This window comes from Hibiscus syriacus, unplaced genomic scaffold (assembly GCF_006381635.1).
Source record: "Hibiscus syriacus cultivar Baekdansim isolate YM2019G1 unplaced genomic scaffold, ASM638163v2 tig00110283_pilon, whole genome shotgun sequence".
Lineage (NCBI taxonomy): Eukaryota > Viridiplantae > Streptophyta > Magnoliopsida > Malvales > Malvaceae > Hibiscus > Hibiscus syriacus.
In genome coordinates, this window is record NW_024062661.1 from 716,654 (window position 1) to 738,429 (window position 21,776).

The 21,776-nt window shown below is 31.4% G+C and overlaps 3 protein-coding genes across 3 annotated transcripts; 1 reads left to right on the top strand and 2 right to left on the bottom strand.

The window, feature by feature from the left end:
* The first annotated feature begins 22 nt into the window (after window positions 1-22).
* Window positions 23-1,390, top strand: LOC120116082 (probable leucine-rich repeat receptor-like protein kinase At5g49770). Its single transcript, XM_039136633.1, has 4 exons — window positions 23-44; window positions 136-591; window positions 783-898; window positions 1,062-1,390. The coding sequence occupies exons 1-4, from the start codon at window positions 23-25 to the stop codon at window positions 1,374-1,376; spliced, it is 909 nt and encodes a 302-aa protein (XP_038992564.1). The 3' UTR covers window positions 1,377-1,390.
* A 1,409-nt stretch (window positions 1,391-2,799) lies between these two features.
* LOC120116155 lies at window positions 2,800-5,771 on the bottom strand. Its single transcript, XM_039136710.1, has 5 exons — window positions 5,335-5,771; window positions 4,217-4,267; window positions 3,644-3,777; window positions 3,238-3,338; window positions 2,800-3,119 (listed from the first exon to the last, which is right to left on the bottom strand). The coding sequence occupies exons 1-5, from the start codon at window positions 5,701-5,703 to the stop codon at window positions 2,938-2,940; spliced, it is 837 nt and encodes a 278-aa protein (XP_038992641.1). The 5' UTR covers window positions 5,704-5,771; the 3' UTR covers window positions 2,800-2,937.
* Window positions 5,772-8,425: 2,654 nt separating this feature from the next.
* Window positions 8,426-12,100, bottom strand: LOC120116156 (probable leucine-rich repeat receptor-like protein kinase At5g63930). The gene is made up of 2 exons (XM_039136711.1): window positions 8,972-12,100; window positions 8,426-8,885 (listed from the first exon to the last, which is right to left on the bottom strand). The coding sequence occupies exons 1-2, from the start codon at window positions 11,910-11,912 to the stop codon at window positions 8,524-8,526; spliced, it is 3,303 nt and encodes a 1,100-aa protein (XP_038992642.1). The 5' UTR covers window positions 11,913-12,100; the 3' UTR covers window positions 8,426-8,523.
* Between the last annotated feature and the right edge of the window lie 9,676 nt (window positions 12,101-21,776).

Below are 21,776 nucleotides of genomic sequence, written 5' to 3' on the forward strand. Positions count from 1 at the left end.
GTAGCGGTTTCAGTGAATATCCATGATGAATGTCACCGGAGAAAGCTGAAACTGTAAAATAGCGTTTACTTTAAACCCCTGGTTTGAGTTGACATTGAAAAACCTTTAAAAAATGCTCACTGAAATCATTTTTAGGGTCCCTGGAAAAAGCTCTTCTTGCCGTCTTTGTAGCAGTCATGGTGCTGATTTTGATCCTAGTCTTGGTAAAATTTGTGGCCTTAAAGAAGGAAAAGAGCGAAAGAAAGCTTCCAACACCAATGCCATTAAAGGACAGCAATACCTGGACTGGTCTCTACAGGTTTTCAAAGGCTGAGATTGAGAAAGCTATAAATATTAACAATAGAAGGAAGAGTTTAGGCCAAGGGAGCGCCGGCGAAGTTTACGAAGGCAGGTTGCCTAGTGGACAAGTTGTGGCCATTAAGGAGATAAAGAAAGGCAACTCTTTGGATACATTCGCTAGGGAAGTTGCAGGTCTTTCCCGGATACGACATCCGAACCTCGTTTCTATGCTTGGTTGCTGTATCGAGGGTGATGAGCAGTACTTGGTCTTGGAGTATTGTCATGAGGGGAACCTTGCTCAGCATCTGCTAAGTAATTTTTTCTTGAAACAGTTACATGCTGCTTGTTCTTTTAGTAATTTGCTATTTTTTCACCCCAAATTGCAGTGTTCAAGCTTTAAGGACTGTGGCATTACAGTGCTTGGATTCGAGTCTCAAATCTGTTGAATGTCACCTTTTAAGATCGAGAATTTATGAACTCACCTGACTATGTTTCATTCTCAGGGAATGACTGTGTCTTGACATGGGATAGAAGAGTTAAGATCCTAAGAGACTGTGCACTTGGGCTGAGGTATCTCCATAGTTACATTGATGGATGCATTGTGCATAGAGATATTAAGGTAATATTGATCATAACCTAGTGATCCATCCTTATGACCTATGTCGCTCCGATCTTTCATCTTTTCTTAAATTACCTGTATCCGACACTCGAGTGCAAGTAACAATCTACCAAAGCTAGTAACTAATTATTCATATAATTGTTCCTAAATTCCTGTGTTGTAGCTCACAAACATCCTCTTGACTGAAAATTTGGATCCCAAACTCTCGGATTTCGGGCTAGCAAAGATGCTGGGAATGGAGGAAAGCAAAGTATTCACAGATGTGAGAGGAACCATAGGTTATATGGATCCAGAATATATGACCAATGCAAAGCTAACCAGTGCCAGTGATATATACAGCTTTGGCATTGTAGCCTTGCAACTTCTATCTGGACAGAAAGTTATTGAGTTGGATCTTGATGCCAGCGAGCAACTAACTCGAAAGGTACGTATTTTGATATTGATCACGGTAGTAAGGTCACTTCAATCCGGAATATAAAAATGCTAACCAACATGAATATGATGTAGGCAATGGATGTGAGCATGGGAAAACGTCCATTTACGGATTTTGAAGACCCGAGGCTTCATGGGGATCTCTACAGGAAAGATTTCGAAGCCATTTTACATATTGCAGTACTTTGTGTTGCCAAATCAAGTAGAGGCCGGCCACCTATTGATGTTGTTTTTGATGAGCTAGAGAAAGCTTGGAAAAACACCAAGGCCGAAATGGTCTGATTACTTTTACATTCAATCCCTTCATTGTTTATATAAAAATCTATCTGTTAATGCAGGATTAGTCCATACTAATTCGTTGAAACTTGTGATGCAGAAGAGGAAAGAAACCGGTACATCGGCAGCGCCACAGTCGATGGAAGTGGTTTCATTTTGACATACACAAAAGAACTTTGATTGTGAATGCAGAGGTTCATGAAGTTAATATTGTAAAATGAAAATCAGCGTATGAATCAAAATAAAGATTGGAATTAGGAAAGCTATTTTCATCATTAGACATGTATGATACATACAAAATGAAGATTATGTCAATTACTATATATATTTGTTGATTTTTAAGAGGAAGATGTTGTGACGTTCTCTGTAAGTTTATTATCTTATGAAGACTAAACTACGCAGACCGTTACTCTTCTACTAGTAAATTTACATTTCAATCATCAAATTATGAAACCTTATATTTTAATCACTAAATTTATCATTTCTTTTATCATTCAAGTCACACCGTCATTAAAAAACAAACCGAAAAATGGAATTAAAATTAAATGCAAATTAGACATTACTAAAGAACCTTTTGTTATGAATTTAGTAGTCCATATTTATTTTCTTTATGCATAAATTACGTCATAAAACATTGTATTATGAATAAGTTTACAATTGGATCATCGTATTTTAAAAAATCATAATCAGATCATTCTATTTGTTGATTGTAACGGACATGACGTTGAGATTATCTAGTCTCTTGATTCAGTTGTGAACTAGCAAAAAATTAGAAAATTTCAATAATAATATTCAAAATTTAATCTTATATTTACTAAAAATTATTATTAATATTATTATTATAAATCTGAGGTGAATACAAAGTGGTATCGAAGACTCTCAATCATATGAGAACAATGAACACTCATAACCCTAAATATGCGTTGCTCAAACTTGAGACATCAAATGATAGGAACAAATCTCTTAACCACTAAGATTGTTTGGTTCGTTCACTCTTGTTTAAAGTAATCACCTTCTTAAAACACTCGCAAAGATTAGACTCTTCAACAGAAAAATAAAGAGAAAGCATTGAATCAAACTGTCTGACCATCAAAATATTGTAATCTATATTTGCATCAACAACCCAATCATGCTTTAGAAAACAATTTCATGAATTAGACTGGGGAAAAAGGGTAAATCCCAGATAATAACAACTATATGCAACATATCGAGCTAAGTTTTCCGATATATGCCGTTGGAAAGATTAAACAACTTTTGTCCCATGGCTTACTTCTTTATCTTATGTACACAGATCACCTGCCGTCCATCAATGTTGATAAGCAATGAACTCCTTACATTTCGACTCGATCGATGCCACTATCTTCGTCAGTCTCCGATCCAGATTCTCCTCGATAAATGATATTCATGATTGTCTTTGTGGCTTGGCCGACGGCATGAGAAGTTTTTCTAGCAGCCCCTGCCACAACGGGTTGTATTGAGATGATTGGTAAACTAGCACGTTCTTGAATCATTGCTGAATAAAGAGGAAATGGGATCAAAGAAAAAAAAAGTAAGTCGAAAATCAATAAATAGCCTTTATGTTAGGCCGACTGCAGGGGATGGGGAAGTTCAAGAGCAAGTTTTTAACTTACACATGGTCTGCCGCTGAGCAAGTGAACCGATCTGCTGAATCCCGGCTTCAGCGGCCTGCATGGCTTTAGCTGATTTGTTGACGCCATCAGTAATCTCTTGGCTGAGTGTGAGTGTCAAGTGCAAACCAAAGCATTATACTTTTGCAACATGGGAAAACAAGCAGAAAGATTAAAAGTCGACGTCATATTGTTCATTCGAGAGGTCATCACATCTATTGACTATAATATGCTATGCCTCCAACATAGTTTCCCCCCCCCCCCTAAATTTTCCGTATATTTGAGGATCCTTGGAAGATCGTATTTGTATGTCAGACATGGATGCTCCGAACTTCAACAAAAATAGAGACTCAGAGCAACAAATGCATCTCTATGCAACAAAAGATGAAAAGTACAATTTAATTGTCACCTTAAATCACTTAATTCCAGTATAAGATCACTAATCTCCATGCCCGAAAGCCTAATTGCAGCCATCGTACTGGGAAGTTCCTCTCGAGCCGTATCTGCGAGCTTGGAAAGGGAAACTGCAGCTCTTCTCATTGCCTGCCACAGACAAAAAAATCAAAATAAATGTAACAATTATCAAATGCAAACTAGACCTAATCATATATCCGATGAAAACTTATGTTTAATTTATCCCGACTAAAGCATTCATTTCTTCTGACTAGGGCTCACATAGACTTTCTAAAGATCACATGCAGCTATGTTGAAACCGATTATAGTAGAGGCATATGCCAAAATCCGGATGAACAAGCATGAACTAACTTGTCAATATTGACAGTACAAATCTCAAAAAAGGCATGACAAAGTCATGCAATATTAAACATTATTTTCCATTATGCATTTCAGCCAATATCAGATCAGATCACATTCATAACATGAAAAGAAAAAGGCAAGTTCGATTCGTACGTGAAGAGGTGAATAGATGGCCAATTGTATCACATCGATGAAAAAGATTCAAATATGATGTCGGGAAACTTACAATTAGTGTTGGAACAGCGGCAATGACCAGACTTGTAAACGCCACAGAAGCCTGCATGTATCCAAGTGATTGGTATTAATCAATCAGAGAGGAAAAAGAAGAAAATTTGATAAAAATGAAAATCACAATACCGAACTTAGTCTTTAATACCAAAGGCAAAAGATGTCATAAAGAATTCAAAATGAAATACTTCCAATGCTCCCCTACCACTGCCAATTGAAAGAATCTATTCAATTTTCAATTACAGCCAAAGACACAAATCAAAATTATCTGACAAACAGTTCAACTACCATAAGCATCAGACAACTGCAAGAATCTACCAAAACTATAATAAGCTATGATCAACAAACACAAAAAGATATGATACAATTTCAAACTTCCTACATCACAAAACCTTAATATTAGAAGTTTCTTCAAATTCCTCTTCCAACCAATACTAAAACAGCAAACAACTGCATAAAGCAAGCACTTAATAACCAGAAAACAATACCCTCCAAACAATAACATAGGTTTGGGTATTAGGGTACGGATATGGTTCCAATAAGAGCATGTTAATTTTTTTTCTAAATTTTAGATATTTTCTTTGTATTTTCTATTGACAATATGTTTTCATCCCCTAAAATTTTATAAGTTCATTATTTCCTAAAATTTTAGAAGCTCGTCCCTAATGTAAAATGATGCGTCCGTCCATATCAACAATTTCACATATATTGTAAAAGCCATATGCAAACAATTGATGCCTATCAAACTTGAAAAACATACATTAAGCAATAAGAAGCACACACATAAAACATGCCAAAACAAAGAACTACCATTAAAAAAAACTCAAATAAGCGCCAAATGATATCAAAACCTTAAAGAACGACCCATTTACAGAAATCAAATATAGTATAAGAACATATTAACCACACTTTCCAAGCAATGAAAACCCAAAACAGAGCATGTTTATCATTCAAATATTCGCATACAGGAGAAAAAAATGTAAGAAAAATACATACATAAAAAAAACAAGATCCAGAAAACTCCATAAAATAGAAAACACTCACATAGAAATAGAACAAGCAAAAAACAAGAACTACCCAAAGAACCCAGTCACCTGAAAGGCCTTAAAACCATACCGTACAATAAACAAAAGCGAGCAGATAGAAGGCTTGATCACTCGAACTCATCTTCTGGGTTGAAATAAAATTGGGGACAATTGGATTACCAATTCCCACGTTGTAATTCTCGTGAGATTCTTCCTCGAGACTAGATTTTGAAGTCTGGGCCAATCCATTGGACTCCAAACTGCATTCCTTTGTGGTTGAATTGGTACAAGGAGAGGAAGAAGAACGTGGGACGAAAGAGGAAGAGGGTCTTAAAGAAAAGGGAAAAGAAGAGGGTAATTTCAACAAGGAGATTTGGGATTTTGCCTTAGAAGGAAAAGAAAGGAATTGGAATAAAGAATTTGATGCGGGGTTTGCGTTTAACAGGAGATTGAGTTTCATTTGAGGGAATCCTCGAGGAACAACAGAGTTTGAGTCTACGAGAAATGAAAGCTAAGTGTAAATTTTGTTTTAAAATAACAAAAAGGAAAAGAAAATTGAGGTTAATGGTGTACGTCCAGCAACCGTTCTAACGGTGCATGCTGTAATTTTCTCAGCGTTTTCTTGTCCAAAAGTTAAGATATGTGGTAATAATTATATTTGTTGTTAGGCTTCGGGTTAGAACACGGTTCGATATTTAATGTCAAATGACTGATAAAAAATTTTAGTAAATATTTTTCTATTTATTCTAAATTAAAAATGCTTATTTTTAAATACTGGATTTTAGTTTACATATATATTTATTCCTGCATATAATTATCAACTCTTTTGACCGTTGTTGTTATCAATCGTCATCGTCATTGATCGTCATTTTCTATAAGATTAGTATAAAAAGGTTAATATTTCATTTCTCTTTCTTCTCTAATATTATTTTTCTATGAAATTCACTTAAAATAAATGAAAATCCATCTAAATGTTTAACATTCTAATACTCTAATCTCCTCCAACGACTGTCTAATGAGACTAGTTACAAGTTATGTTATTTATATTCTCAAAATAAAGTTTCTCGTTATTTGAATTATGAACAATTCATCAAATCTGAAAAGGTTTTCAAATTCTAAAAGGATAATAAATTTTTTGTGTTTAATCAGGGATTCAAAAAATAGTCGTGTAACTGTATAACGACCGTTTTATCGTGGTATTGGCGACCTCCATTACCGATATCAGCCGAAATCACAGTTTGAAACGGAATTACACCCATAACGGCCGATAACGGCCGTAATTTAACGGGTAACGGTCGATCACAGTTATAACGGACTGTTTTTCCTGTTAATTCCGTTACAACATCAAACATCATCAACAACACAATTTTTTCAAAAAATAGCAAATAATATATAAAAATCAATGTACTTTCCAACAAAAGTAAAAAATATATATATTCTCTGTAAAACCTGTAAAAATCATTTACTTTACATCAAAATTAAAGAAGAAAAAGTAATAACAAATTCCCAATTTCAAAGAAAAATCAGAAAGGAAAAAAAAACTTTTACTTTAAAAGAATCTCACAATTTTAAGTAAGTAAAATACATGATTGTTTTAAATTCTTCCTTCTTGCTTCTTGTAACATGTAGCAACCAACATACGTATTAAAAAATTTTGACAAAAAATATTTACAAATCCATCATTTTTTGTAGTTTTGTGGATATTTTTTTTGTAGAAATAATAAGAAAAATTTAAGAAAGGTAACAAAGAAAAGAAAAGGGATGCATTTGAAAGAAAAAAACTTCGATGTTTTTATGTTCTGCCTCCGCCCTCTATTTTCACGTTAGAAGAATGATGATATTTTTTTATGTTTTATCTTTACCCTCCTTAGGCTAGGGATTTAAAGATTTTTTTTTTATTATTATCATTTTAGTTTTAATATTTAGGCATTTTGGGTTTGAAGTTTGGACCCAAAAGAACCATATAAATTTAAATAGAATGGAGTATTTAAGTTATTGTTATGGCCTTAATAATTTACCACATAAAATTAAATAAATTGTGTTTATGTATTAATAAAAGTTATAAGTATTAGAAAATATTCTAAAAATCATTAAAAGTGATTTTCTATAATTATAATTATAATTACTATATTTTATAATAAGTTGTGCGAATTTTAAAAAAATCACGTCCGCGATACTCTCAGTGACCGCGATAGCATCCGTTACGTTCGCGACCGCGATAAACGTAACGCAACCGAAAACGCGATCGTAATTTGAATCTGTGTATTTAATTTTTTGAGATATAAGAATTTTAAATAAAATTTGAAATAAAAAAGTAATAAAAAGTAATAAGACGTGTTCATCAACGTTTAGGTGGTCGAAAAAATGTTAAAAATAATTATTTATGACGATGGTTAAAAATGAGTAAAAATCCTAACATTAATAAATAAGATAATGAAGTAGAATGAAAAATCAATTTTATTAATTTTCATGTCAACATTAAATTGTCACATCATCTAATTAACAATTAAATAATTACATCGAAAAGATGATACTTTGAAGGAAAGCATTGCACTACGTAAAAAAACACTGAATCGCAGACCTTGACGACGACGACACCAAGAAGGAATTTGTTATCACACAACGGCAATAAGAAATGGCAGCGACCACCGGTTGACTAGATAAAGAACAATATGGAGGGGGATGGTGCAGTATCCAGCTATGGAGGCGATGCAGCAATTGGAGGAGCGTTCAGAAACGATGAAGGAAGTTGGATCTTTGGATTCTCTAAAAGCATAGGAAAATACTCGGTAATTCTATCGGAGCTTTGGGCATTGTATGAAGTGTTAAAACATGCGGTGAGATTGTATCTTAGGAAGATTGTGATGGAGATGGATAACAACAATGCAGTTCGGATAGCTCGTGGGACTTCAAACACGCTTTGTGATTATGTTATAGTGGAGTTAATTCGAAGACTGATTGAAAGGGATTGAGAGATGCGGATCTCCCCGATGGTTTTGCTTATGAGCTCGCAATGACAGGAGTCAATCGCGAGCGAATGTTTATGGCGTGGTGGTGAGGTCGCTGGTTTTCTTGTTACAGGCTTAATGTTTCTGTTCGGTGATTTATGATTTAACTCAAATTGAAATGGAATGGAAATTGTGTATGAGTAATATATTCAAATTTGATAGTTTGAAATGGAAACAAGTGTAGGATTAGCATATACTTTCTGTGTAAATTGTAAAAATGGTAATGGTTGATAAGAAGTATAGTACATACAAGATTATAGGATTGATCAGGGTCAATCCGTGTCACAAGTAGGGTAGATATCAAACTGGCTTTCACGCTGATTTGACTCGATAAGCATCAGAACAACTTCCCGCATCGTCGGTCTATCCGAAGGAGACATGCTGGTGCATATCAAAGCAATTTTCAGGACTGTTATCATATGACGAACACTTTTTTCATCTCGTTGATTCAGTCGAGCATCCAGTATTTCAGGTGAGAGCAAGTTATCTTGAACATAATTTCTCACCCATGTTACGAGGTTTCCGCCTTGATCTAGAGTTTGAATGGGTGATCTGCCGGTTAGCAACTCCAATAGGACAACTCCGTAGCTATAGATGTCGCATTTTTCGGTCACTTTCATGGTGTATGCATATTCTGCAGTTTAAATGATAATTTCTCATTAGTTAAATGCAATCAAAATCTTAAAGTTTGCAACATGTTAACGGAGTAAAGTTAATTACCAGGAGCAATGTAGCCATAGGAGCCTGCAATTGCCGACATTGTATTGGATTGTGGCATGTCAATGATTTTGGCTAATCCGAAATCACCGACATGAGCTTCAAACTTTTCGTCAAGCAATATGTTATATGACTTTATATCGCGGTGAAAAATCCGAGGCTTGCAATCATGATGCAGGTAAGCAAGGCCTTGAGCAGCCCCTAAGGCAATCAAGAACCTTGTTCTCCAATCAAGATTGCAGGATGTACCATGCAACTGCTCTCCCAAGCTACCTCTTGACATGTATTCATAAAGGAGGAGATTCGAACCTTGGTGATAGCAGAAACCGTAAAGCTTCACAATGTTCCGGTGCTTGATATTCCCCAACGTTAGAATTTCGGTTCGGAAGCTGTTGTCGATGTTATTATTGCCTTCTTGTTGTGATGCAAGCTTCTTAACAGCAATGGCTTGACCACTTGGTAAGACAGCTTTATATACAGTTCCACAAGCTCCCCTACCAATAACAAACCTCTCATCGAAATTCTTAGTCGCTGCAGCCAAGTCCCTGAAAGTGAACCCTTCCTTTGGGGAGAAGTAAATGTCTGAAACTTGAGTGGCTGGTGGCGTTTCTCGCAAAGTAGTAACCATTCCAACTGGCCTCCTCATGAAATATATGATGACTGTTATTATAATGAGAGAAACTCCACCAATGGTTGCAGCAACTATAGCCATAACTTTACCTAAGCGGATACTTTTATCTTTTGTATCTGGCACAAGAGGGGATGAAGATGATGGTGGATTACAACCACCAAGAGGACCTCCACAGAGGCCTTCGTTCCCGATAAAGCTGCTGATAGCCATGTTACCAAGGCGTGGTAGGGACGGTATAGGCCCTGTTAAGTCATTATATGAAAAGTTGCATCCGAATAAGCTTGATAGATTGGAAAAAGAGCTCGGAATTTCGCCACTCAAATGGTTTTTATTAAGCATAAGGTATTCCAATAAAACAAGATTTCCGAGCTCAGGAGGGATAACTCCAGAGAGATTGTTATAGCTGAGATTCAACGCAATTTGCAAGCCTGAAAGAGCACCCAATGCAGCTGGTATATTTCCACTGAATGAATTGCCCCCCATTTGTAACTCGGTCAACCGAACAAGATTTCTGAGCTCTGGAGGTATTATCCCGGACAGATCATTGTCTGAGAGCTTGAGAAGCTCCAACTGAGGTAGTTTTCCAATATCACCAGGTAAACTTCCCATAAATCTGTTCCTACTGAGATCGAGTCGTTGAAGCATTTTGCAGTTAAACAGTTCTGGTGGTACCCTTCCTACAAAAGAGTTTGACGAGACGTTAAAGCTCGCCAACTGCAACAGATTTCCTATCTCTCTCGGCAACTCCGATGTAAAGTAGTTATTGAAGAGGTGTAGCCTTTGCAAAGCTTTGCAGTTTCCAATCTCCACGGGAATAGGTCCGCTGAACGTGTTCTGGCCTAGCTCGACTGCAGATAGATTAACCAACTTGCAAAGATTTGATGGAAAACTCCCTGTAAGGCTATTTCCAGCTAAAAGAAGTTGAACTAATGATTGGCAATTTTCAACACCAGATGGAATATTCCCAGTGAGCTTGTTTATCCCAAGGTTGAGAAAGATCAGGTTCGAGTTTCGACAAAGATGCCGAGGGATCCTTCCTGTAAGTTGATTGTCTGATAAATCAACTACCCAAAGTGAGCTATAAGCCCCAAGCTTCTGAGGAATGGTATCAGTGAATGAATTCTCAAAGAGCTGAAACATGATAAGTTTTTCCAAATATTGAAACCCGGTTGGAATCCGACCAGTGAGATAATTTATGGAAAGATCAAGCTTTGACAAGTTCTTCAAACAGGTAAGGTCAACAGGGATAACACCAGTAAGCTGGTTTTCAAAAAGATAAAGCAACTGCAATCCTTTTATGTTACTAAACTCAACTGGTATCTCTCCGGTCAACAAATTCTCCGAAAAATCGATTTGTTCCGCAAATGAGAGGTTCCCAATCTCCCTTGGGATTGTTCCATTCAACTTATTTCTGTAAAGGAATAACCGCTTGAGATCTATAATGCTCCCAAGCTCCTTGGGGACCCTTCCAACAAGCTTGTTTTCATACAAAGCAAGAGTTCTCAAATTTGTACAATTTCCAATCTCTTCTGGAATTAAACCAGAAAGCTGATTACCCCAAAGGATCAACTCTCTCAAATTCTTAAGCCGTCTGATCCCTTTCGGTATTGATCCGGTTAACACATTTTGTGCAAGACCAAGATACTGCAAGCTCTTACGTGAACCTAAATTTGAAGGTAAACTCCCTGTCAACAGATTCTGACCGGCTCGAAAACTCTTTAGTCTCCTAAGATTACAAAGAGATCTTGGCAATGATCCATTGATATTGTTGCTATATGCAAGCAATTGTGTCAAAGAAGAAAGATTCCCAATCTCATCAGGGAAAGGCCCTGATAATCTATTGTTGTGTATATCAAGAGTTGTCAGATATGAAAGGATGCCTAATTCTTTGGGAATTTGATCTTCAAATTCATTGTCATGGAGACTGAGAATCTCCAAATTTGAACAATTTCCAATCTCTTTTGGAATATTCTTAGACAACCCATTGTAGGAAAGATCAAGGGAATTCAAATGAACCAATCCACCAATGCTTGGAGACAAAAAACCAGACAGGTTCATTGAACTCAAATTAAGGGACTGAACAACAACGTCGTAATAATAATAATCAATGGTGGCACAACTTACACCATTCCATCCACAAGGGGTTGGGTCATTAGGGTTCCAATTGCCCAAATTATCAAACTTGTCAACAAGATTACTCTTGATTTCAAGAAGATACTGACCCTCGGAGTTGAGCCCTTTGGATTGATGAACTAAAAGGATATGAACAAGTGTAAAAATAGTGCACAGTCTAGATATCGATGATTTCCCCATACCCAAAGGCTGAAATCAGTGTTCAAATCAAATCCGAGAAACATAAACTATATCCAGATTTTCATCAGGTTCCGAGAAAACCCAACCTGAAGTTGAAAAAAAGGAAGGAATCAAACTATAAATATACCAATACATACATTATAAAAATGAATAGAATCAAATGCATACAATAAACAGTAAAACGTAAATAAAACAAAAAAGGAAAGACATTGGCATACCTCAATGACTATGGAGTTCATTGCTACGCAACCAACTTCAGGAATTAGAGTTTTCCCAGAAAATAATTTACAAATAAACCTCGAAGGCTCAAACTTTGTTTGAAAATGATTGGGTTTATGGTGAAAGAAACTGTTTTACAGAATGATTTTCAGACGATCCTTTTCAGCTTTGTAAGGGAGAGATGACCGACAAAGAACTATTATGTTCGTCTCTCTCACTCCATGATCTCGTTGCCGTTATATATTTTATTGCTTCATACACTGGAAAAGTCTGTTTATTTTTTTTAAGTCTGTCTTCCGGATTTCAATTCTTAATTTAATCTTTTATTATTTTATATTTTCTTAATGACAGTGATGGACCTAATGTTAGTATGAAATTTTTTTAAAATTTTGGAAAAGAACGAATTTATAAAATTATAACGTAAAAATATATAAAAAATTTAAAATAATTTTAAATTTTTAAAATACGACTGCCTTTTCTCGCATTTCCTCGATCCATCTTGATGGATTTCGGTGCATTTTCAAGCTTTCAGCCAACCAATTTTGAGTTTTTTTTTTTCTTTCACCTTCCCCTTTATATTCTTTGTTTAAAAAACCAAAAATTCATTAACTACTCTCTACTATAATGTAAGTGTTAAGTGAGAAAATAAGGGAGGTCAAATTATTTAATTTAAAAATATAAAAGTTTATTAAATATTTAAGGGTAAACTATCTATTTGATCATTTACCTATTACTTAGTTTCTTTTTTAGTTACTCAACTATTATTTTTTTCAAGATCATATTAAACATTATGTTTTAGTTGTGTTTTGTCCATCTCGTTAAATTTTTATCAGTGATGTTGACGTGATATATTTTTATTTTTTAATATTGATATAGTATTACCTTATGGTGACAAGAAGTTGGCATCACTATTAATTTTTTAACGATGGGTAACCAAAATAGAAAAAAATCATAACGTTAGGTATGATTTAAGAAAAATAATTAGATGACCTAAAAACAATTAAGTAATAGGTAGGTGAATAAATTATAATTTATATTATATTTAATTAAAATTTAAAAGATACAATTTAATTTATCTAATATATACATTTATAAAAACTTAAATAATCACTAGGCCAAAATATTTGAGAGTGCGAGCCACTTTCACTCTCTTTTAGTTCTGTCAATAATAAACACTTACATACATTTAAAATTAGATTAAAAAATTTTTACTTTAATTTATCAAATGATAATCGATTAATAATTATTATTTATATATTTTAATTATAATTTTATTTGCATTTATGCTTACATAATACGAAAAAGTAATTGTTGTTATTTTTTGAAATCTGGAATTCGAGCATCATGAATATCAGGGATGTGAGCGTTCAATGTCGAATAATTGAAAATTATCTTTAAATAGATATTATATTATACTTGCCCCAGATTAATAAAAAAATATATATATGAAAAAGTAAGATATAACTGAATAACTTATATTAGCATGATCATTAAAATTTTCGTTTTTAACATCAACAAAATAATGGCACCTCATCAATTTTTAACATATTAAAATATTATAATACACTCATTAAGGGTATTTATTGAGCAAGACAGTCGCGAGTTAGATAACAATCCACAAATATATAAATACAATATTTAAATAAAATGTGAAGAATGGGGAGATAGATAAACGAACCTGTCATAACTACCGAATTAAAGATGAAATCGTGATTCAATAAGGTGATTTGTGTTTTTGAGAATTAAGATTTAAGAAATAACAAAGGTGTAAGTAACTGAGATGTAAGGAGGTGGGAGGAAGGGAAGCGTCGAAGAGTGAAGTTGGGTAATTAGAATTTGATTTTTTTTTGGTGTAGTAAAATAATAATAATTAATTAATAATTTATTATTTATTATTTATTTATTTATTAAAAAAATTAGTATTAAAAGTTATTAAAAAATTAACGAGATGCTCTCAAACTTGTCGAGTGGAGTTAGACTTTGCTCCACTCAACTCATTAAGTTCTCGAGTTTAAATTCAGGTCGAGTCATCCCAAATTAAACATTAATTGAGTTTTGACCGAGTTGAGTTTGAACAGCTTAGGAGTTGCTCAACTCATTAAGTACCCTAATACTCATCCATGCCTAATCTACTCTCTAACTTAATATCAATGTTAATCAAATTATTAAAAAACTAATATTTAAAGAAATAAACAATAACGTGAAAAATATTACATGCTTATTGGTAAAAATATCATAAACAATCAAATTTTAATTCATCAAACGTAAAATTTGCTATGCTATTAATCTATTGATTTAAATTGTTTTGATTAATGGTGACTTTGTCATCAATTTTAAATTCTGTAAGTGATTTGATTAATAATGAAATTAAGTTAGAAAATAAAGTAGGTATGAACAAGCGTATTCTAATATTATGTATCATTAAAAATTGTTAAGTGTTATCAATGTCCAAAAACTAAGAGTTTTAAAGATTTTCTTAATACAAGTCATTCTCTGTAGAGCAATTAGTTAAAAAAACTCTCGATTGACACATTCTCCCTATGATGGGTTGGGAGGGTCATCCCTATAATGGGCCTCTATAAATCCTGATATGATTAGCCGATCAATAGATCAAATAACAGTGATAAATTCAAAAAATTATCAAAGTTATATATGAAATGGAACTCATTAAATGAGTGGCCTTAGTTATAAAATGGATTGTTGTTTCCTTAAATATCTCGAGTTCAAGCAACTACTTATGCAGAGTATGTATATATTATAAAAAAAATTAAGAAAATTTTGAATATATACTACATTATAATCACCTCATTTTATTAAAAAGAACGTACTATATGATGTCATCATTTCATTCGAAAGAAAATTACATTAAATAAGAACAATTAATAAATAGATAATACCCTTTGTAAAAATAAATTAAAATATAAAATTAATAAAAAAATTAAGAAGTATTACAAAATTTAAACACAATTTATAGGCTTGAAATTCAAACTGTTGGTTGCTTGAGATTGTTTTCCATATCAATAAGGCAGTCTCTCTCTCCCCCATGTGAAAAGAATAATATTTATCCATATTCTCCTCTCTCTCTCTCGATTATTATATGTACTCAAGTCAACTTGTAATTAATTAGAATTTGGATTTTATATATACATATAACAAATTTTTCATGTCTAGAGAGATTTTAGGATTTAAATATTCTTTAAATCATTGAAATTAAGAAGTACTTATCGGGGAATAAATTAAATCAATCATTCATTTAATATTTATCTTAAAATTATATTATAACTTAAATAAAAATATTAAATAATCATTTAAATAAATTACTTTTATAAATAGTTTGGATAGTGTTAAAATTATTTTATATTTTATTAATCAAAACTCTATCAATGAGTGTTGGCACAAGTGGTTGGGATTCAGAAATTTGAGCTTGTAATGTCAAGTTCGAATCCCACCACCGTCACTCTTGGTGGGTAATCTGTAAATTCCTATGTAAATCTTAATTGGGTCTTAGGTATGCCCTGATCCTGGATTGAGGGAGCCACCCTGACTTAAACTTTAATATACCCAAAAAAAACTCTTCATTTTACTGCTAAATGTGTGGGGCAAGTTTGATTGGATAATATAATGGAGAAAAAAATTGGCTGAAACAGGTGTTGGGGATTTTATTTTTTTCAAGAATGGTATTTGCTACAGTGTTACTCGGAAGATACGGGAAATATTTGACGTTTTTCGGAGATATCGAAAATATATGACTTTTTTGGTAAAAAAAATACATAGAAGATATAACGTATTCGTTATATTATATACAGACTGATGGACTTTACAATCCAGAAGTTGCCATATTATATGGTCGTCTTTGAATAAACTATAATGTTAAAATCATTATTTTACCTAAGATATCTTTGAATAAACTCATTTATTTAACTAATTAATCAATGTTAAAATCATATGCTATTTTTATTATAGTTAAGTTATATCTGAATCTGATATCCCCATTTTACACCTATGATTTCCATTTTTTATCCACTTCTATAATTAAAATCATTAGTTTTTACTTTAAGTAAACTACCCAAATAATCCTCCAATTTTCAAAGTATTATCAGTCTAATCACATCAATGGAAACTATCTACATCACCTTTTTTTTCTTCATATTGTTTTTAAAAATAATAATGTTTATTTATATTCTTTTATATCATTTTTAAAAATCAATATTTAAATAGGCTGATGAAATGAAAGACAAAGAGTTGGTGGGTCAATCAAAGACAATGTCTATTTTCTGTTTATTCTGCCTAAACCTTAAAATACAAATGGGACAGCTGTAAGCAACATGGCTATATCTACAAATGCTCGTCATTGCTGATGATTTCCTCCATAGTATCACATTTTTTAAAATAGAGTAAACTACACATTTAATACTTCAATTATCATTTTTGTTTCGTTTTGGTCACCTAACTGGTATTTTTTTAAATCATATCTAACATTACTTTTTTATTTCATTTTGATCACTCATCGTTAAAAAGTAACAAAAATGCTAACGTGACATTAAAAAAAATCAATGATGACGTGGTATCATCTTATGGTGACACATACAATCATTATCACTGTTATTATTTAAAGGTGTATTGATCAAAATGAAATCAAAACGTAACGTTAAGTGTTTGTATTAATTTTTTAAAATACAATCAGAAATAATGTTTAATAGATAATTTTTAGATAAAATGTGTTTACAAAAGACATTTAATTCTAAATATAAAAGTAATTTTTTTACGTTTCAAAATTTTATTTTAATTAAAATTATATTTTTAATCATTATTTTGTTATCTTATAATATATTTATTTTAGAATTTTAGAATCTTTTATCAAAACATAATTATATGATTATTAAATTACCCATAGCTTTGAAAATTTTGTATCCTAACATGTCAAATTTTTTGATAAAAATTATTTAAAATTTTATATATTTTCTTGGAACAAATAAAGTCATTATAATTTTATTTATTTTTAATAATATATTTTTATCATAATTAAAATAGTATTTATATATTATAATATTAAATAATTTACATATATTTTAATTTATAATATTATGTTCAAAATAATTATTAAAGGAAATATTTAAAGTAATATTAAATACTTAAAGATTAATAATTTTGAAATACTTTTTAAAAATATATTTTTACTCGACTTTTAAAAAGCAATGCTAAAATGATCCGAACTCAATTATGACTTATGAGTTTCGATTTGAAACGATTACTTCAATATCACGTTTAATTCATAAAATGAATAATTAAATTAATCTACTTTAAAATAAGAACTTTTTTTATATTTTATTTAATTAAACTAATATCGAATTAATTTGTGTTGTCAATTCAATTAACAACTTAATATATAATATAAATTTATAATTTAATTAGATAAAAGTTATTACATGCTTTTTTTAATAAAAATATGATAAAATACACAAATGATACCTCGACTATAAGGTATTGCTTTATTGTGTCTCTTCACTGTTAAAAGTTACAAAATGGTCCTTTAACTATAGATGTCATTTTGTTTAGTGCCTCGACTAATAACATATACAAAATGGTCACATAGCTATTCATATATTCCAAACTCGTCATTTTTCGTTAAAAATTTGACAATCTAAGCCTGACTGAAATATGTTAAAATCTGATCCTAAAATCTCAAATAACTATCATATCTCAGTTAGCAAGTTAACGTCTAGTTCAGATGATTGTCGAGTTTTTTTTTACCAAAAAGGACGAGTTTGGAACATATGGATAGTTCATAGTCAAGTGGTCATTTCAAACTTTTAATAGTCGAGTGACTCAACAAAATAACACTCTATAGTCAAGGGACTATTTTTGTACTTCACCCAAAAAAATATAGCTCACGGATGTCTATCTCTTAATCGATCTAAATATTATGACGACAATATATATAATAATTTTGTATATGCATGAATGGAATATTTTTAAATAAACAATAACTCAAATTGGTTTGTTCATTTGTTTAAAAATTCCCTTGAACTTTACCGGTTGTGATTATCTAACAAATCACTATTTGAGAGGTTGGTATGACTGTTTATATTGTTTATAACTAAAAAGGGGAAGAGAGATAAATTTATTAATTAGTTGAGTGTTTATATTATCTTATTTTATGTGTATTCAATCTTGATATTTACAATTAAAATATAATATCTCTAATTAATAAAAAAAATAGAAAGAAAAACCCAACAAATTTACAGTAATTGTCCCCCAAGGAATATTTTTAATGTGAGAGATATTCAAATATAAAAAATCTGATATAATATGATTATAAGATAAAAATAATATTGGAGTACACAAATTCATGAAAGACCAAGTCAGGTCAAAACCTGCCTCGTTTGTTAGGTCATATATTTATTTTAGGTCTTTTTTTATAGTATTGTCCTATTTTACAAGTCAAGTTTATGCTATCAACCTACCTCAAGCTAAATTTTTAGGCATATAAAATAATTTAGTCTTGCATTTTAAAAAATATTTTAGGTGTAATATCATAGTGCATAATTAAAAATAGTTTTCATATTTTATAAATTTCACCAATTTGAATACTAAACTATTAACCTCAATAATTAAGCTACCATTTCAAAATATTTACCCTTTGAAAATATTTTGTATAGTTTATTTGTTTTTAAAATTATTTTCTAAAAGTTATGATTATAAATTATTATTTGACACGTAAAATTATTTTTAGAAAAATCACAATAACTAATAATTTTAGATAAATTATACTCCTAACTATTGTAGATACAAATTTCATACATGGTCAAACTTGAAAAAATAATTTTATTAGAAATTATTTCTTTAATAAAACCAACTTTTAAAATAAAACTGTAAAATTTAATGTTAAAAATTCATTTAAAACTTTAATAATAATTGGATGTGTATATTGTCACATCCCGAAAATTTTCGGTGTCGAAATCCAATAGATTAATCATTTAATTAAGATTATTGAGACTAACATTATATTGAAGAAATTATAAATGGGACTAAGTATGAATAAAATCAATTTACTTTGAGAAGGACAATGATTGGATATTGATTTTTGGACTAAATTGCAAAGGTTGGAAGTTTAAGGGACAAATTTTTAATTTGGTTAAATAGGAGTAAAAAAAGGAAAAATATGGAAACGGTTGATTTTAATTGGAATGATAGTATGGATCAAGATAATTTAGGTTTTGATTCGGATGCTTCGTGAACAAGAAAAGAAATTGAGGACCAAAGCGTATAGTGTCAAATGTTGGGAATTTATGAGAATTACATAAGAAAGTATTTTCAAATAAATATTAAATTGGAATTATTATCAGTATACGAATCAAAATATGTGATATAGAACTCAATATTAAAAAATGGAAATAGTGTTGTGGTGAGAAGAAATAATATTTTAAGGGGATTTTAATATATTATTTAATTTTATATCAAAGATTAAGAGTAAGTTAGAGGCTTTTATAAGAATTTTTTTTTTACACAAAAGTTTAGGTCTGGGGTAATTCTCCCAGTCCAGGGTCAGGGCATACCTAAGATTTACATAGGACTTTACAGATTGCCCACCAAGTGACGGTGGTGGGATTCGAACTTGACCTTACAAGCTCAAATTCTTGAATTACAACCACTTGTGTTGGCTTTTATATGAATTTATTGTAACATATATTACAAATGTGTTGTATTATATTATAGAGGTTCAATGGATCAAATTTGAGTTTAATAGTAACTTTGGGTGTAATTTACCTATTTTTAGTTGGAAGGCTTGCAATAAGTTAAAAGGAAAAGAACTGAGGCATAAAGAGATATACACCCATGACCGTAGGGATTTCAACCAACCTTTGTGCCAACTGCACTAAAGCTCTATTAAAGTGTAAATGCCCGAATTTCATTTTTAAATCTTATCTCATAACTTAAACGAACTTAGACCCAGTATAAAAGCCAAAGTTTCTGGAGAACATTTTTATCTCCCCATATTTTCCCCCCAAAGCTTTGTTTCTCTCAAAATGGGTACCTATGCTACCAACATCGATTCGTTGCTGAACAGTTGTCCGTAGTGTGCACCGTCAACGCCAATAGATTCCTTATGTCATTCTAATCTAGTTGGTACTATTAATGCTACTATAGTCATCGCCATTGAGGAGTGTGGGTTATGGGATGTTTGATTGTTCGAGAAAGCTTAATTTTGTAAAAAAAAAAAAAATAACACCAGTAAGAGACTCCCTCGCCTTTAATCTTAGATCTACAAAGTTTGGTGAGGTTTCGATCATCGTAAAAAAATAGCAAATTTTGAAGGAAAATGTGAAAGACTTAAACTTCTAAATTATTGACAAGTTTCGTATTTGTCAAATAAATAAACTTAATTCTTAATTTAAATAAATTAAATAAAATAAATAATATAGTATAGTATAGTATAGAGAGAAACTAAGGAATTTCTAATTAAATTTGATTTGATCTATAACCAAAAAATCTATAAAATAAAATAAAAGGTGGGTTTATCGAATTTAGTTGAATAAACTAAAATTAAATAATAAAAAAAGCAATAAAAATAAATAATTGAAAGTGATAATGATAGGAGATAGTCTCTAGCTTCTCTTTGACTCGACTCGTCTCGATACTTGAAATAGATTTTACTTCGAAATCTTGCCGGTTACAGTTTACAAGGCCCAACCATTGTAACTTGCTCTTCTCTCATGTGAATTAATTCTTGAAAATTAATCTTTGTTTGAATTTAACTTCGACCATCAATGTTAACGCCAATATATTTTTTAATGCTGAAAAAGCTCGTGCTAGAATTATGCATCTCAATGAGAATTGAACTCGATCTTGATTTCTCTTAGCAGACCGCCACTAAGTTTGTTCTTAGGGATTTGAATTCGCTACAAGCTGATTCTCCTCTCATCGGTAAATCAAAACAACATTCAAGCCAATGTGCAATCATAGAATTGAAAGTGTAAAAAATTTAAAGATTAAGTCAATTACTTAACCTTATTTGTCGAAAATCAAGAAATATACTTGAATGTATGAAACGCTTTTCAATTATCACGAAATGGATTGAGTCATCGCTCAGCTATCGGCTAAAAGAGATTTAGCTAAGCATGGATTGAATCATGCTTAGCATTGTGAAAAGAAAATAATGAAAGAAAAGTAAAAAGATGAAAGAAAATTATAACTTCAATAAATAATCAAGGGAATATAAATTCCAATTTCACTTCAAATGTTGAACCTAAGGGGTATTTATAACCCAAAAATTCTAAGCAAATAAAATAATTAATTCTTAAATAAAATAATAATCAAATAATCAAATTAAAAATCCTAAATCTAAAAGGTTTGTCACTAAAGATAAAAATAAATATTTAAGTCTTGTACTTCTGGTTGAATTCTGCTTCATCTTGTGGATAACTTTATGTCAGGTAAATTCCAATTAAATATTCAAGATACTAACTGGACCATCATAATCTACTATTTTTTGGGCTAATTAATCCAATAAAGCTCATGTCCAAAATAAACTCAAAATAAAGATAAATCAGTAATATACAATCGAAAAATAAGGAGTAAATAACAATAAATATATGCAATATAAAACACTCGTCAATTATTGTTTTCTACTCATTGAAAGAGTCG

Excerpts from the sequence above, each read along its gene's own strand:
- LOC120116155 (XM_039136710.1), bottom strand. The coding sequence starts at position 5,703 with ATGAAACTCAATCTCCTGTTAAACGCAAACCCCGCATCAAATTCTTTA. Across the intron at positions 4,268-5,334 it reads TCGCTTTTGTTTATTGTACG|GCTTCTGTGGCGTTTACAAG; the intron begins GTATGGTTTTAA and ends GGATACATGCAG. Across the intron at positions 3,778-4,216 it reads CCGCTGTTCCAACACTAATT|GCAATGAGAAGAGCTGCAGT; the intron begins GTAAGTTTCCCG and ends TGTCTGTGGCAG.
- LOC120116156 (XM_039136711.1), bottom strand. The coding sequence starts at position 11,912 with ATGGGGAAATCATCGATATCTAGACTGTGCACTATTTTTACACTTGTT. Across the intron at positions 8,886-8,971 it reads CTATGGCTACATTGCTCCTG|AATATGCATACACCATGAAA; the intron begins GTAATTAACTTT and ends TTTAAACTGCAG.
- LOC120116082 (XM_039136633.1), top strand. The coding sequence starts at position 23 with ATGATGAATGTCACCGGAGAAA. Across the intron at positions 592-782 it reads CCTTGCTCAGCATCTGCTAA|GGAATGACTGTGTCTTGACA; the intron begins GTAATTTTTTCT and ends TTTCATTCTCAG. Across the intron at positions 899-1,061 it reads TTGTGCATAGAGATATTAAG|CTCACAAACATCCTCTTGAC; the intron begins GTAATATTGATC and ends CCTGTGTTGTAG.